This window comes from Mastacembelus armatus, chromosome 3 (genome assembly GCF_900324485.2).
Source record: "Mastacembelus armatus chromosome 3, fMasArm1.2, whole genome shotgun sequence".
In the NCBI taxonomy this organism is placed as follows: Eukaryota; Metazoa; Chordata; class Actinopteri; order Synbranchiformes; family Mastacembelidae; genus Mastacembelus; species Mastacembelus armatus.
Window position 1 is genome coordinate 25,627,550 of NC_046635.1, and position 16,352 is coordinate 25,643,901.

The window sequence follows — 16,352 nt, forward strand, 5'->3', positions numbered from 1 at the left end:
GACATGAACAAACCGGAATCTGCCTGATAAATAGGATTGGAACCATTTTAATGCTGTTCCTCTGATACTAGTCACATGCTCCAGTCTCCAGTCTCTGTAATGTAAGATGTTGTGGTCAATAGTGTCGAATGCAGCACTAAGGTCTAGGAGGCCAAGTATTGAAACAAGTCCATTATCTGAGGCTAAGAGAAGATCGTTGGTGACTTTTAACAGTGCTGTTTCTGTACTATGATGTGCTCTAAATCCTGATTGAAAATCTTCAAATAGTTCATTCCTGTGTAAGTGGTCTGATAGCTGCTTACAACAGCTTTTTCAAGGATTTTAGAAATAAATGGTAGGTTGGATATTGGTCTATAATTAGCCAAGACTCCTGGATCAAGATTAGGCTTTTTGAGTAAGGGTTTGATTACTGCAGTCTTAAAGGCCTGTGGTAAGTAGCCTGATACTAGAGATAAATTTACTAAGTCTAATAAAGATGAGTTAATTAATGGCAGGGTGTTTTTAAGCAGTCTAATCGGGATGGGGTCTAAGAGACACGTTGATGATTTAGATGAAGCAACTACTGATGTAAATTCAGAGAGATCTATGGAAGAGAAGCAGTCTAAACATAACTGAGGTCCTACAGATGATTCAAGAGCTACTGTAGTAGAAGATTCATTTATTGCAGGTATAGGAACCATCTGCTGAATTTTATCTCTAATAGTTGTGATTTTATTTATAAAGAAACTCATAAAGTCATTACTGCTGAGAGCTTTTTTATATGTTAACAGACTGTTTTTCCAGGCTAGATAAAATTCCTCTAAATTTGTGGAACGCCACTTCCTTTCTAGTCTTCGTGATGCCTGCTTTAAGGTACGAATATGGAAATTATACCATGGGGCTAGTCTTCTCTGATTCACTAACTTCTTTTTCAGAGGGGCCACAGTATCAAGCGTTTCACACAGTGAGGCTACAGCACTGTCAACAACATGATCAATTTGATAATAATTTGATAATCAATTTGAATTGGGATTGAGGCAGCTGCCCTCCATTGTGTTGGCATATGGTAGAGATGTAAATAAAGATGGAATCATGTTCTTAAATTTATTAACAGCCTTGTCAGATACGCATCTGCTGTAGTGGAATTTTCTTCTGAATGCTGCATGATCCATCATCATAAATTCAAAAGTTACTAAAGAATGATCTGACAAAATAGGATTTTGGGGAAAAACTATTAAATGTTCAATTTCGATGCCATAGGTCAGAACAAGACCAAGGGTCTGATTGAAACAGTGGGTGGGTTTATTAACATTTTGAGTGAAACCAATTGAATCTAATATAGAATTAAATGCAGTGCTGAGACTATTATTTTCAACATCTACATGAATGTTAAAATCTCCCACTATAATGACTTTATCTGAATTAAGCACCAAATCAGGCAGGAAGTCTGAAAATTCAGTTAAAAACTCTGAGTAAGGGACAGGTGGACGGTACACAATGGCAAGTAGAACTGGTTTTTGTGGTTTCCAGTTTGAATGTGAGAGACTAAGAGTGAGGCTCCCAAATGAGTCCTAAATGTTCTGAGGATGAAAGTTTAATAAGTTTGAGTGGAAGATTACAGCTACTCCTCCACCTCGACCTGTGCTTCGAGGAACATGACAATTTTTATGACTGAGGGGGGTTGATTCACTCAGACTGCTGCAGGATGCAGCCGATTGTCGTAATCTGGTGTCATTGCTGCCGACGTGAATAACAGTTTTTCCATATTTCCGATTAGCCTTAGCCAGCACCTTAAGATTTGACTCAATGTCTCCCGCTCTGGCCCCAGGAACATTTGACTATGGTCGCTGGTGTCTCTAGCTTCACGTTTCTGACTATGGAATCTATTAGAAACGCTTCTGCTTAGGAGTATGTTTCCGTCAGACCGTCACCCAGGCTAATGAACGCTAAGTCTGGAAATAGCAATACATACCGGTCAAAATAGAAAGGGACTAAGTACCGGAATGTACTATACAGCACGACACGAAAGTGATTCACTTACCCAGAAACAGTTCCTCTCAAATGCAATGGCCCCTGTTCATGAACTTGTTTTTATACGTTGTTTTTTAGTATATTGTTTTGTTTTTATGAATGCTAGGCACTCACACCTAGACCTTTTTGAATAACATTTATTTTCATTTATTGATTTAATATTCAATATTGGCAATAGAAGTTTGTGTTATATTTTCATATAACATGAATTTGGTCAAGTGGTCGCATATACAGTATATGGAAAACAATGAAGGCCTGAGGTTGGACCCCTGAGGGATACCACAGGAGAGAGGGGCACTAGCTGAGGAAGATTCATCACTTGTTACAGAAAAAGATTTGTAACTGATGTATGACTAAAACCAATTTAAGACAGTTTTTTTATACACTCTAATAGCATACAGTGAACTGTTGAACACAACACGTAAATCAAGTCGAGTTAAAATAGAGCAGGCTCCAGAATCAAAAGCAAGTTAAAGACCATTTAACACCCTGAATAAGGCTTTTCTGTGCTGTGATTAGAATGGAATCCTGATTGAAAATATTATAATTGGGAAGTTGTTTGTGAAGCAACAGACATAACATGGTTAAAACAAACAAATTTTTGTTTGTTGCTTAACCTTAATCTGAGAGGGAAGAAGGGACTGAACAAACCAAATGTCAACAGATACACTCAGAAATAAAGACTGGGTGAGGATGTATAGGAACTTTCAAAAAAAAGGGGTACTATGGTAATAGAGAGAGGAAGAGGTCAGAACTATAGAGAGATGTAGATAGGTGCGGGGGAGGGAAAGAGAGAGCTCCCTGGAGTTAGACAGTGAGAGGTGTAGACAGCTGTGCCTCGGGCAGTAAAAGACAATGCATGTGTTTATTAAATGGACTTTAAAAGCATTTCCTTTCAAAAGAGGTAGACATGATAGATGGTGGCAGGAAAAGAGAGCAAGAGAGAGTGTGTGTGCGCGCGTGTGCATGTGTGTGTGTGCACTTGCCTGAGCGACTCTGCATTTGCCTGTGTGCTTGCATTCACTTTTTTGGAAATGTCTTTTCAAATAGTGAGAGAAGGGGAATGAGATGTTACCTGAATACACAAACTTAGCAATTAAGTGATGAAAACATAAACACCAGAAGTGTCCTAAGGAGTTTGTTGGCTCAGTGCCTCCATCTTAGCAGCACGTATTACACTGAGTTGGACATAAAAATTTACTGTAGAACTTTAGAATAGAATAGAATACTTTATTTTCCACCGTGGTGAAAATTTTTAAATAGAGAAGACAGAGAAATAGGTGGTACCTCACCTGTTGGTAAACAAGACACAGGAACTCTAGGTTAAGCAGCTACTTGTTCTACAGTAAGACAAGCCTGTTAGTACAAAAAGCATGTTAATATTTTCAGTTGGACTGTAGACTAACATATAAATATGATGTTTTAGTGACCCAACAGAATGCAAGTCACATTTTCATTAAATTGTGATTAGATTAAATCAGTGTGGCTATGCAAATCAGTCATTTGACATTATTGTAACTTATTGGAGTGCCTCTTAGAGGAGCAAAGTCAGTACATTTTATTGCAATTAAAGGAGAGTTGTTTTTTTTTTTTTTTTTTATCAGTATGATAATAACAGTGTTAAATGAGCTTGGTAAGAAAACTCACTTTTTAGAAGATCTTGTAAAATCTAGTCAGGGCCAAATAGTCTGTAAAATAAAGCTTATTTTACCTTATTTTATTTGTTCTATATATTTTATTTATTTAGAATCAAAAGCAAGCACACTCATGTGGTCAGTAATTATGCAATACGCAGGAAAACTGCTCACACAAATGACGTGAAACCTGTTAGTTACTTCTAGAAATCAACTTGAGTTGTCTGCACCACTAACTTGGCCTTATTCTCTCCATGCAGCATATATCCAGCACAGCCTTTTAATCACAGTCGTGTACTTAAACTGTCAGTGCTCTGCTCACTCTTGTTGTAGTGCCTGCCGCCACAGCACTCAGCTGAGAGCTGAACTGCCATTTGCTCTGGCCTTGTCTATATAATATTTCATAACCCCCACTCCATCTCCGTATCTGCCTGCAGGTTATGAGTCTTTATTGAAGTGTGATAAGGAAGAGCAATATAGAAACAAACCCACCCATCCATTATCTATACTCGCTTATTCCTAACCAGGGTCACGGGGATCTGCTGGAGCCTATCCCAGCTCTCTTTGGGTGAAAGGCAGGGGTCCACCCTGGACAGGTCTCCAGTCTATCACAGGGCCACATAGAGACAGACAACCTCACACACTCACACTCACTCCTATGGGCAATTTAGAGTCACCAATCAACCTGACATACATGTTTTTGGACGGTGGGAGGAAACCAGAGTACCTGGAGAAAACCCACACAAGCACACGGAGAACATGCCATCTCCACACACAAAGGCCCCTCACGTATTGCGAACCCAGACTAGAAGCAAACCCACTGACATTGATACATTAGACTACAAGAGACCAGTAAAGGATAGCAAGGGTAAAAAATATCACATGAAACATTCAGATTATAAGAATACATTTTATAAGAATAAAGAGTGACAAAGTAACAAATTCAAGCATTTACACTGAGCCAGTCTAATGTGTCAGTGTTAAACATACTCCCCACTCCCTGCTGTGCTGGGCTTATTCCTTTATTTGACAGGAATGATGAGTTCAGAGCCAAGACACAAAATAGCAATGTCTTACATATTCTACATTCACATTATAATCCAGTAACTGAACTGTGGCACGTTAAGGAGTCTGATCAGCACTAAGAAGTCATCTGTTATGAATGTTTGCAATGGGTGATTTGGGTTGTGAGTTTCCTATTCACCATATTTTTTCTCCAATTTCACGTATTTTTCTAAAACATGTGGCCAAAAGTACAAATTGCAATAAACCAGAAGTGTCTTTTAACTACAAGAAGGATCCATACCCATTGGGCAGCTTGTTCCAAGTGGAAGCATTTTGCTTTTGCTTGCAAAAATTTTCTGACTGAACCATGTGTTTCCTACTCAACATTTTGCAAATAGCCTTCCAGATGGCTTTACTCCTTTTTGCTTTCTCAGATGTGTAACCCATCAGAGTAATGTGTAAACATCACAGCAATCAGTGCACCTTGGAGCATATTATGTGATATTAAACACGTGAAAATACATGTCTTTAGTGTTCTCAGATATTTCAGTGTGAATGGCCATTTAAGATTGTGTAATCAACACTTTACATCTAGAATCTCAATTCAGCAAAAAAAAATATTTTTTGCTAAATCTTAGATAGCACTGAATGTAACAGAGCAGCCTGGGTATTGGATGGATTTCTGCTGTGCTAGACCTGGAGCCAGTAATCTATCAAGAGCATGGTTGATTTGCTCACCAGGTGCACGACGCTCTGTCTAATTTAATTTTGTATCTGTGTAGGCGCATGTAGATAGCAGCATAAGCATGTATCTTGTAAACCTGAACTATATGGTCTATTTTTCTCCATGCAGGCTGCATGAGGGACCTACGCCTCAATGGTCGCTACATGCCACTGGACAGCCAGCCGAGAGATGGGGTTTCTCAGGTCAGTGTACAAGGCCTCTCCCTTGGGTGCTCATCTGACTCCTGCAAAAGAAACCAGTGTAGCCCCCCTTTCACCTGCGTTGACTTGTGGAGAGTGCACGAATGCAGGTAAATACACAGACCCATACACACCAAATGTGTATGCACATTCGAGCACATCCACACTTACATGTTCCATGTACACACTCATCATTTTGACACTAAGTAGCAGCGACACATTTTGCAGATTTTGACTTTGGTTTTATTTTTGTTCATAGCCACAAAAATATGTTTGAAAATAACCTAGTGCTGACCTACTTAAGAAGGTAGGAAAATTGTAGAAGAAATTGCATCTACATCCAGGGCAACCATTTTATGGCACAAAAAGCTTTGATCATATCTAGATAGTTGGGCTGTCAGCAGGGAAATGTGGCAGCCCATTACCATTCACCTGACATAGGGGACAATAAAAAAAAAAAGTCCAAGTTGGCATGGCAGAAATCAATCATCAAGCAACAACTAGACTGACAATGTTACACGAGACCTTTTTAAAACAACCCATATAAATCTTGTAATTAGTTCATGGAATGTTTAAGCTCGTTGATCACTAAATTTTTGCTCCTCTCTTGCACAAGTTTCACATATCATATGAGCACACAGTTCTTTCCTGTCATGTTTGAATGAAGTCATAGGGGAACATTAATGTAAACTATATACTTTTGTCTGACAAAAATTCCTAACAGTTAGATGAAACCAGCAATGGGTGAAAAGTGCTTCAGTAAATAAAACACAGATTTTAAATGACAAGTGCTACTAAAAGTGCCTCTGAAAACAGTTGTATAATGTTTTTCACTTCACTGGTGGAAGTAGTCTAAAGTCTGGGAATGGATGGTTAGCAAGAACTAGCAAAAGGCAGCAATAAAAATGCAAATGTTTTCATAGCATCGGTCTTTTCCCAGTTAAAATATCACAACTTCTGTCGACCATTCTTTTTAGACTGTCTTTGCAAATCTCCCATATTTATAGAAGTGCAAATTATTGAAGTTGCTTGTGGCAATTAAATCAAATTGAAGCTGATTTCCTGGTGATGAACTAGCCATTTAATGGGAAGAGTTGGCTAAAGTAGTTGCAGCATCCTACAGCACATTGGCGGCTAGCATCCTGGAGAGAGCCAGAACATTAAAAGAACTTTAAAATTATTAATAAAGACATTGAACTGTTGGCTGGTGTCTGCGTCTCAGTATCAGCAGGGCTCGAGGTCCCATAGTGGCAGGGAAATTCACCAAATAGCGCTTCAAAAAACGTTCTCGTGTTTACAGATTGTCTGAGCACAGGAATCCAGTGAAACGCCTTCCCAAAGTTTTAAGATAATAGGTCTAGATAGAAGATGGGTAGAGATCACAATTTGACATGGTTCAGTTTTATTTGTGACCTTAGTTGTCCTTTTGTCCACAGGCTTGATTGGCTGCTTGACTGTCTTTTAAGAGCTGCGGATGTTAATGTACATGAATAAACAAAAAAAATTGTAATAGCTTGTTTTATGGTGCGTCGCCACTTGCTCTCTTGATTTAAAAACTAGAACCTGAATGACAAAAATCTGCACCAACTGCCAGCCAGTGTCTAAAAGCAAAACTAGTTGAAGGTCAGCCCAAACTGACTGTTCATTTTATTTTCTTTTGAAATTGACATTGTCTTTTGTCATTGTCTAACAAATAAGCTAGTTGTTACAGACTGCGCATGTTGCTGCAGTTTATTGATCAGAGGAGGAAATACAGTTCGGGCAGTCCAGTCTCAAGCCTTATCAAACCTGATGACAGAGCAGGAATAGTTTGAGGGATGATTATACAGACTGACAAATAATAATCACAGTAGCTTTCTTGCCTGCATTGGTACTTGTGAATTAAAAAAATATAATGAACTGCTGCTAACAGACTACACTGTGAGAGAAAATGAGTCAATATCAACTTTTTGTCAGACACCACTTGTGTTTTTTGTAAACTCTGTCACAGCACCCCAGTGAGCCAGTGTTATTGTCAGTCTAAATGCGGCCTGGATTAGATAAAGATAGAGATAGAGCTAGTATGGTCAGAAACAGCTGTGTCTCCCTTTTAAAGGTAATGAATAAGGTAGGGAACCCCACCTGCTCAGTCAGTATATAAACTAAATGCCTAAAATATTGGAGGTGAAAAGAAATTCATTTCCCAGCCCTCTGAACCTGATGGGATTCACACTTCTGCATGATCAAAATCTCACACCCACTACAGTATGACTTTTTGTATGAAGGTTACTTTGTTTGTCAGCAGGAAATTGGAAATGTCATGCAATGAAAAGCCACAGCAAACTAACCTCTCCTGTGGCACAGACAGAATCTTCCTATCCACATACACTAATCTCAGCACTTCTTCTGCTATTGGAAACACCAGCCTCCATTCACTTTGTGCAGCCTGCTAACATTAATCTTGCCTTTCCCTTTTTTCCACTCCTCTGATCCACTCACCCACATCATCCATCCACCAACCTTTTTTTTTTTTAACAATGGCGCTCATTTTCACACTCTGTCCATCCATTTCTTGGTTTGTATGGCTCTCAACTTGCTCACTCGTGCTCGGTTTTTAAAATCCTTGTACCATTGCCAAGCACCTACCACTTACACATTTAAACATACACACACTGTGTCTTCCTCAGTCCCACCTCACTTCCTTGTTCACCTCCTTTTCTTTTCACCACTTGACCTAAACCTTGAAAGATGTTTAGAGAGTAGCAGCTTTTGGACAGCAAGTCCTCCATGCCCAAGTGTTTGACCTCATGCTCAAATAGTCAAATAATGACATACTGTAGTGTTACAACACATACACAGCCACTGTTTTTTTCATTTTTATTTCTGAGTTTAATCTTAAAAGTGGGAACATTGGAATTGTCAAGTCTTTTATTTCTCCAGGTGTCAAAGCTATTTGCTTGAACCTGCAGTGTGTCAGAGCAAAACAGCACCTCACAGCAGAGCTGACTATATAGCTGATAAAATATGCCAGTGACAGTCATAATTTCAGGTAACAAAATCATTGAGTAGAAATGAGAATGCTGTGTTTAATTCTGTGTGAAATAGAGTTTAAGACCCATTGTTTAAAAAATTATAAAGGATTTTAATGGTACATCTGTCACCATTATTATAAACTTTATATGTGCCATGTCAGTGTGGGAAGCTTGACTTGCACAGCAACAATTTCTAAAAATAAGCAGGCAAGAACAAATATCAACATTGAATTTTAGTTTTAAAAAATCACAATTTACTTAAAATATCAGCCAGGGTTCCTCTAAATAATAATATTATTATTATTATTATTTAGAGGAACCCTGGCTGATCTGCAGCATAATAAGTAGTGTTTGTATTTTCTTGCCTTTTTTACCTTCACGGTCTGTTAATGAAAGCATTTTCCTAGATGCACTGAGAGCACAAAATGTAGGACACTGTAAAATTAAGATGAAAATCTCTTCAAACTAGCTAATATTTTTTTGTGTTTACCAGTGAAGACTGGTTTAAATGAAAAAAAGATCAGTCTTTAGAAATTCCTACAACACCACACCTGTCACTAATGAGTAAGCATATATGCTCCTCTAGATTATAAGACAACTGCCACAGCACTGTTCCAGGCTAATGACAGGCAGCAATAAGAGAGAGAAGAGAAAAGACAAGTACTGTTGTCTTGTTGACAGGCAGGCGTCCTGTGTACTACACCTACTCATACTCCAACCAGGCAAAACAAATACTGAACACTGAGCTTTTGTTATTGCCTACAATGAGCCCACCCACACTTAATTACTTTTAAAAATATGCCTCAACCAGCTAGGTCTGTGTTTTTCCTGACACTATCAAGATAGCTGCCATTTACAACTACAATAAATAAAATAATTTCTACTAATGAACATTTATTTTAAAGATGGTGCAAGTCATGTTGGGCAGGTCATTCAACACTGTATTGGCTTTTACAGCAAAAGTAAAGTCACACTGAGTTTTACAGTAATTCTAAACTAAAATGGCTAAAGAGTGCCCTTATGGGAATGAATGTACTGTAGCTCATGTTGACCACTGTAAGTCAAGTGTAATGTTAGATACTTGTAGTATAACACATACCAAAAATACACTGGGAAATTCATTGGGTCCAGTGTCTTGCTACAGGACACTCCTACATGTGAAGCAGCCAATGCTGCAATCAGTGAATGGCAACTGTACCTTTTTAGCTGCTGCCACCCTACTTGGTTCACTTTCAACACATGCACTTTGCATGGCAGCTCATTACCAGCAGCAGCAGGGAGCTGTCTCTGTGGGAAAAAACTGTGATAAAATCACTGTACACTGCCTGCAGACAGATAAAGTTAGCAGCTAGCTGGGGAACATAGTGGAGCATTTAACAGATAATTTTCTCAGGAGTTGGTGGAGTCAGAATTAGAGAAAATGAGACTGAACTTGTTGCAATGTCAGAAATACAACTCTTAACCAAGAGTCAGTCTGCCTTATGTGTCTAATGAGAACAAATTTGCCTATTTACTATTTAGCATAAAAGTATTATATGGTGATAAAGTGTCAAAATAGTAGGACAGTGCTAGTGTTTAGCTCCTTAAATATGGATCATGTATTGTATTACTATAGTATTATACTGTAGAGTGTTAAGAATATATTTCGTTTTTAAACTTGCATTGTGGTGGCACATTATCACCAAAAACTCCACTATCCTCTTAGCACAAATGTGTAACATATCCATCAGTGCATGTCTACGTTTGTGCTTGTGCTGTTAGAACATTAAATATGATAAGGCAGGACATGTATCCTAACATCCATAACACTATATTGGTCAAAAACTCCTGGCTACGCAGCAGAGACTAATGATAAGGGGAAGAAGATGACGTAAGATTGAGCACAGAAATAGTATGTCAGCATTAGATGTATAACACCTATCCAGCATCCTAAACTGCTGGATGTAAATTGCTCGTGCACATTTGCTGCATTTAAACATATTCATAGAGGCCGGACTGGCAGACAATATGGTAAGTTAACCCCTTAGCGCTCTTTTCTGCATTGTTTTCATGGTGGAAGAGGAGTTAAGAGATACATTACATTACCATTTTCAATTTAATGTTGCTAAAGTTGAGTCAGTATTTACAAGCATGAGCAAATCTCCAGAGAGAAAAGGCAAGACTCATCTCTGATGTCATCAAAATGTACAGCCTGGAGCTGCTCCATAGACACTGAATGGGATACTGAATTAATGGCCTCATAAAATGTTTGTTTGAGCTGTTACACCCAAATGAGCTTTTAATTATAGTGGTGCTTTCTGAAGTGAGGCAGAAAATGTGCCCCTGTCTGCATAAAATCATCCTAGTTACTGCCAGTGCCACAGTCAGCGTTTTCATCTCGTCCAGTTCATTCTCTATTGAGGTGTACATCTGTGTAAGATCACTGATTAAAGGAGAGTAATTAACTTTTTCTGCTGTGGGAAATGATAATAAACATTGAGTAAGACAATGTTTTATCTTGTATATTCATGTTTATCTTCTAATGGCTTAACTGTCCAGTATGATTTGTTTTATTGCACTTGTTTCTTGATTATTTTATTCACATGCTGTTTTTTGTTTTTCTTTAATGCGTCTGTAACTGCTGCTATAGTCCACATTTCCTCAGAGGGATAATTATTTCTTTGCCTGTTCAAATCTGGTGTCACATACATCTAAGTTATCTTTACGTCTTTCCATGTTGTCCCTGCCCAAACCTTCTTTGCAGATGTCCTCTTGGCCACATGATTCGTGTGAATGGGTCCAGGAAATCCTGTGTCTACACTCTCTGTGCTACACAGCCTTGTCACCAGGGGACTTGTGTGCCCCAGTCACCCTCCAAATTCACCTGCCACTGCCCAGAGGGTTACAGAGGACGCCACTGTGAGACAACGCTAGCCATCTACAGGGAGGATGTTGGCCTGAGCTTCAGCTCTGTCTTCGCGATCTGTATCTGCTTCATGGCCTTACTAGGTAGGTATTGCATGTACTGCCTATACCCATGCAGTATCGAGCAGATAATTGAGAAAGCACAGCACAATGGGTGCACATTTTTGTGCTTGTGTGCTGAATGAAGAAATTAACCTATCACAGGACTGTAGGGAAATCCTGCATTTGTCAGCCAGGGCTGTTCATGTTATTTTGTCTATTATTGACATTTTCATAATAACACTGGCAAAAACAACATGCAAAGGGCAAGCAGCTAATTATTTTTATTATTTTTATCACATTTTTAAAACATTCACGCTGTACAGATTCACATCACCATATACATATACATACAAGCTGCAAGGAAGAAATGCATTTAAATTACAGCTATGGAAAAGTGAAAGGTACTCTTAGAAGAAGAGTGATTTTTGAGTTTGGGTTGAGATATACTGTGTCACAGTGACAGTAAGTATAGCTGGCATTAATTTTTTGATTGTAGTGAACAAGAAGGCTCATATAAACCCAATTAAGACGTTGTTGCTGTGCTAGTGTCCAGTCTGCAGGTGAGCATTAGTGCAAGCAGCAACAACAGCACCATATACTGTATGTTGCTACACTGCACAATGTGTGGCCATTATTTTCCATCCAGGTTCATATAGTGACATTTCAAAACCGCCTTGTACCATCCATACTACTATTCTTTCTGTATTACCTCAAAATCAAATAAAAGACATCTTGTGGGTTACTGAGTGAAACAGACTGAAAACTGAAAGAACAGTGTTATATAATTAAAAAGGTACTGCACCATGAGACAGCCCAGGAACTTAATTAAACTAAAGATACACATACTAAAGATGAGCGAACAAAACAAATAAGCCTCAAACACAGCCAGTTAACACTCACCATTACAAATATTGTCTGAAGGTAAACACAGAAATTAGCTCCCTGGAATAGCCATTATAAAAAAAAAATGGAGATTATCGTGACTGTATTACTGTGGGTTAGGTTAGTCAGCCAGCAGATAAAGAAGGGAATCTGCTTCATTCTGTAGCTACCCAGGATGACAAATTTTGGAATTTCCAATCAAGGAACTGATAACCACAGAAACATCAAAATTATGAAAAATGAATTCAGAAAAAACCCGAGATCAGATTTCTGTTTCACACTGCGTAGTATGATTGCATTGCATTATGATGTTTCCAGTGTTGTATTCAATGTGCATTTGATAAATTAGTGTCGCACTTTATCCCTAGAGGCCTGTTGTGGAGATTTGTGAGTAAAGGAAGACCGCAGGGACAACGTTAGCATGCTCAGACTAACAAATTGGATGGATAATCACTGTATGGGGCTCAGGCTAGCTATTGTAATTTAACCTGATGATTAGGCCAACTTTTTGGGCTTTTCATGAATCTGTTGTGCACTTGGTCATGAAGAAGTGAACAGGGAATGGGGGAAGCACAGGTTGTGCACGCAGCCTGCGTACATCGTTATCCACCATATTCAGTTATCATCATTTCAATCGTATTACTATCTTAGCTTATTATTTCTGATTTCCAATCCAAATAAATGTGTATGAATCACCCATTCGCATATCTGGGATTATATTTTTACTCCACACCCTATTTGGCATATTCCTACCTGTTATAATTATAATCCCAGTAATTGTCATGGGTTTCACTGAAATACATGGAGGAGTCGTTCAGAAGTTCAGAAGTTCTGGTCCAGTAGGTTTAGGGGCTTGGATATGCCTCGGTACTTTCCATAGACCAGACTGAGGATAGTTTAGCAACTTCAAATTTCTTCACAGTAAAGTACCTCCAGTGAAAACAGTAGACATCTGTTGTGATCTGTGGATGTGGGTTGTTCAGGGTAACAATGACACACTGTGTCAGGAAAGCAATATTGCTGCTGAAATTTCTAAAATTCCTTTTTTATTGCTGTGCAACAAATTAAATTCCATTCCCCATGGTACTGGTGAAATTTCAGACTGATCTCTCAAATTGAAATGGCCAGATATCACTATAAAGAACATTTTTTTTACTTTACATTCATTTATTTATGTACTGGTAATATGAGTCAAATGACTGTTTAAATGAATTTGAGGGGAGAGTTCACTTCCATAAAGCCCCAAATATTCAGACCTAGAGCCAAATACATTGTCAGTGGCAGATTATTTAGTTTTGTTTTGAATTAATTCACAAAGCAATGAAATTCCCGTCTAACTGTTATGTTAAGATGGATGTGTCCTCCCAAGGTTGGGATAACAATAGAATCTACAGAAGCTTACAGTAAAACTAATAGTGTTTTCATTATTAGGCCTACTATGCAGTGTCCTATTATTTGCTTCAATGATTATATAAATTTTGTTTTTGTAGTAGTGCCACTACTGAAAACATTGCATTTATGAAGCGTAACTAATAACTCCCTATAATAATCTACTTGAAACACCAAAAAAATCTCTAGACAAAATGATGTTTGGACTTTTTTTGAAAATAAAAATATAGGAACGGTTTTGATGGTGTGGCACCCATACCAAAGACACCACAAACTGTGACTTAACAGTTACCTATATGCTGTACATAAAATGCATAAAATGATTCACTTTAATAAGGCCACCATAGATGTTGGATCATTTTTAAGTCACTTCTGTTGTGCCTCAGTTCGGGGACATACATATCCAGTTAATCAAGTCAAAGAAAAAGAGCTAGAGTCAACTACATTGTTATATATAGCTTAAAGTAATGGACTGACCAGGGTTTTCACCATAGTCATGTTTTCTCCACCAGTCTTAGAAGGCATTGTAGCTTTGGACTGCAGCTGCAAATCCCTGCAGCAATACTGCTTCCTCTGGCCTGCGTGTGGATGGACTGAAACTCACTGGTGTCTGGTTGCCTATTGTTAAAATCCAGTTTTCCGTCTGCCTGCCTGTCTGTTTTTGCTTGGTGAATTTTCATTTGCCTGTACCTTTACCTCCTTATTCCTAGAGGATCCTCAGTTGAGAAAATGCCGCAGGCACAGTTATACACAGAGAATGAGTTTTCAGTACATTGACATGTTTCCCCTGTTTAATTGAGGACAATACAACAGAACAGTAAAGAGCAGTATAAGAAAGTACAAGGGAGGAAAACAGATCAGAGAAACACAGAATAAAACAGAACACAGCACAATACCAGAAGAAAACAACAGGGAGCTGAAAAGATTTCTAAGTAGAGACACTGCACAAAACAGCAAAGAGAAGGAAAGCAGGAGATGCGCAGTGCTGAGAAGGGTGGTGTCAGTGTCACACTGCTGCTGGCCATGTCTGTTTGGCTCATTGGTGATTCAGAGGAGACCTCCTTCCCACCATTGGACCAGACAGACATGATCATTTCTCCTTCTCTTCATCTCACCTCTATTCCACAATAGCCCCTTCAAACTTTGCTCTGGGCTCATATTAAATGTGACATCCGACCTTGAGCCTGCTGAGGCTCAGTTCTGTTTTAAGTGTTAATTACTTGATTTGTAGGCATATAAGGTGCTGTTTACCTAAACCTGCAGAAATTGAGATCAGCGCTCCAGGGGCTTTGGTAGTAATTTCAATTGGTAGAGCATTCTGCGCTTGATCGGTCAAGCATTTCTCACTCTGAAATTTAAGTAGCAGCATGAGAGACTGTTTTTTAAAAAATGTCTCCATCCAGTATTGCTCGTATGCACTTGAACTGTTTGGATAGCAAGAACAAAAGGAGGGCAGTAACTCTTTTGTTGCTTTGCTGCAGAAAAATGGGCTGCTATAATTGTGAAGATTAACATCAAAATCCACTCTAAAACAGAATTGACATTAGTTCATTCTCTTTGATTTTATTGTCAAACCTAGTATAGCCAAGTCTATAAAGTGAGGATATATGAAGTACAGTTTCAAAGCTCCAATTAAAGCCAGATGCTGTAGATTTTTACAGAGCATCATGGCTACAGACTCTGTCATTGTTAAGGACAAAGATATTACAAGATACTAATGATAAATATAGAAGCCACGTTCAGAATAAACAAACATCAGGGAACTCATGTTCTCATGACTGATGTTTTAATACATTTTTCTGTTTTCAATAATGTTGCAAATGTTTGTCATTTGAATTGGGAAGCTTGTTAATGCAGTAAAGGTGATACACCAGGTTTGAAAAGTTTTGTCCAAACAAGGTCTTGGATTTGTTCTGCTGCTCTTTCATTGATTGGACGAGGAGACTGGCAGAGCTGACCCAGTGACGATCCCCAGGGTACATCTCTCAGTTTGTGAGTTTAGAACAAAGTTTCTACTTGAGAAATGTCAGCATGGCTACACACCATGTCAAAGTCTAATGTGCTATCTCTTGACAGTATTAATGATTAATAACCCAGCACCCTGAATTTATCATGTAGCTTGAATATTGATTTGACACTCAATGATGTGAATTTATTTATTCTTTTTGCTTAGTTTGGTTTCTACATGTTTGCAGCTGTTATCATCTTTTTGCATTCACCTTCTTGCCCTCTTGCATTTCTGTTGACATTTCTCCATCTAAACATTTTAGATCAATATTTTTTTTTAACTGTTTTACTGTTGTTTGGTTTGACATTAATATACTTGCCTGTATTTCTGCAATGTTATTTTTTCTTAAACATAATAAAGGCTTGATGCATCTATTTTTTAGCAACATACAGAATTAAATAATGAATTGTAAATAAACACCAGCTCCTTGTTGCTGCTTGCACTAATGCTCACCTGCAGACTGGACACTAGCACAGCAACAACGTCTTAATTGGGTTTATATGAGCCTTCTTGTTCACTACAATCAAAAAATGAATGCCAGCT

At 38.4% G+C, this 16,352-nt stretch overlaps 1 protein-coding gene across 1 annotated transcript in view; it reads left to right on the top strand.

Annotated features, from left to right (window-relative positions):
- LOC113122715 (neural-cadherin) overlaps nucleotides 1-16,352 on the top strand; it is a 245,826-nt gene that overhangs the window by 213,659 nt on the left and 15,815 nt on the right. The window contains exons 34-35 of the mRNA XM_026294237.2: nucleotides 5,503-5,683; nucleotides 11,328-11,572. Of these exons, the coding sequence (XP_026150022.1) occupies nucleotides 5,503-5,683; nucleotides 11,328-11,572 (426 nt within the window). The remainder of the gene's footprint in view (nucleotides 1-5,502; nucleotides 5,684-11,327; nucleotides 11,573-16,352) is intronic.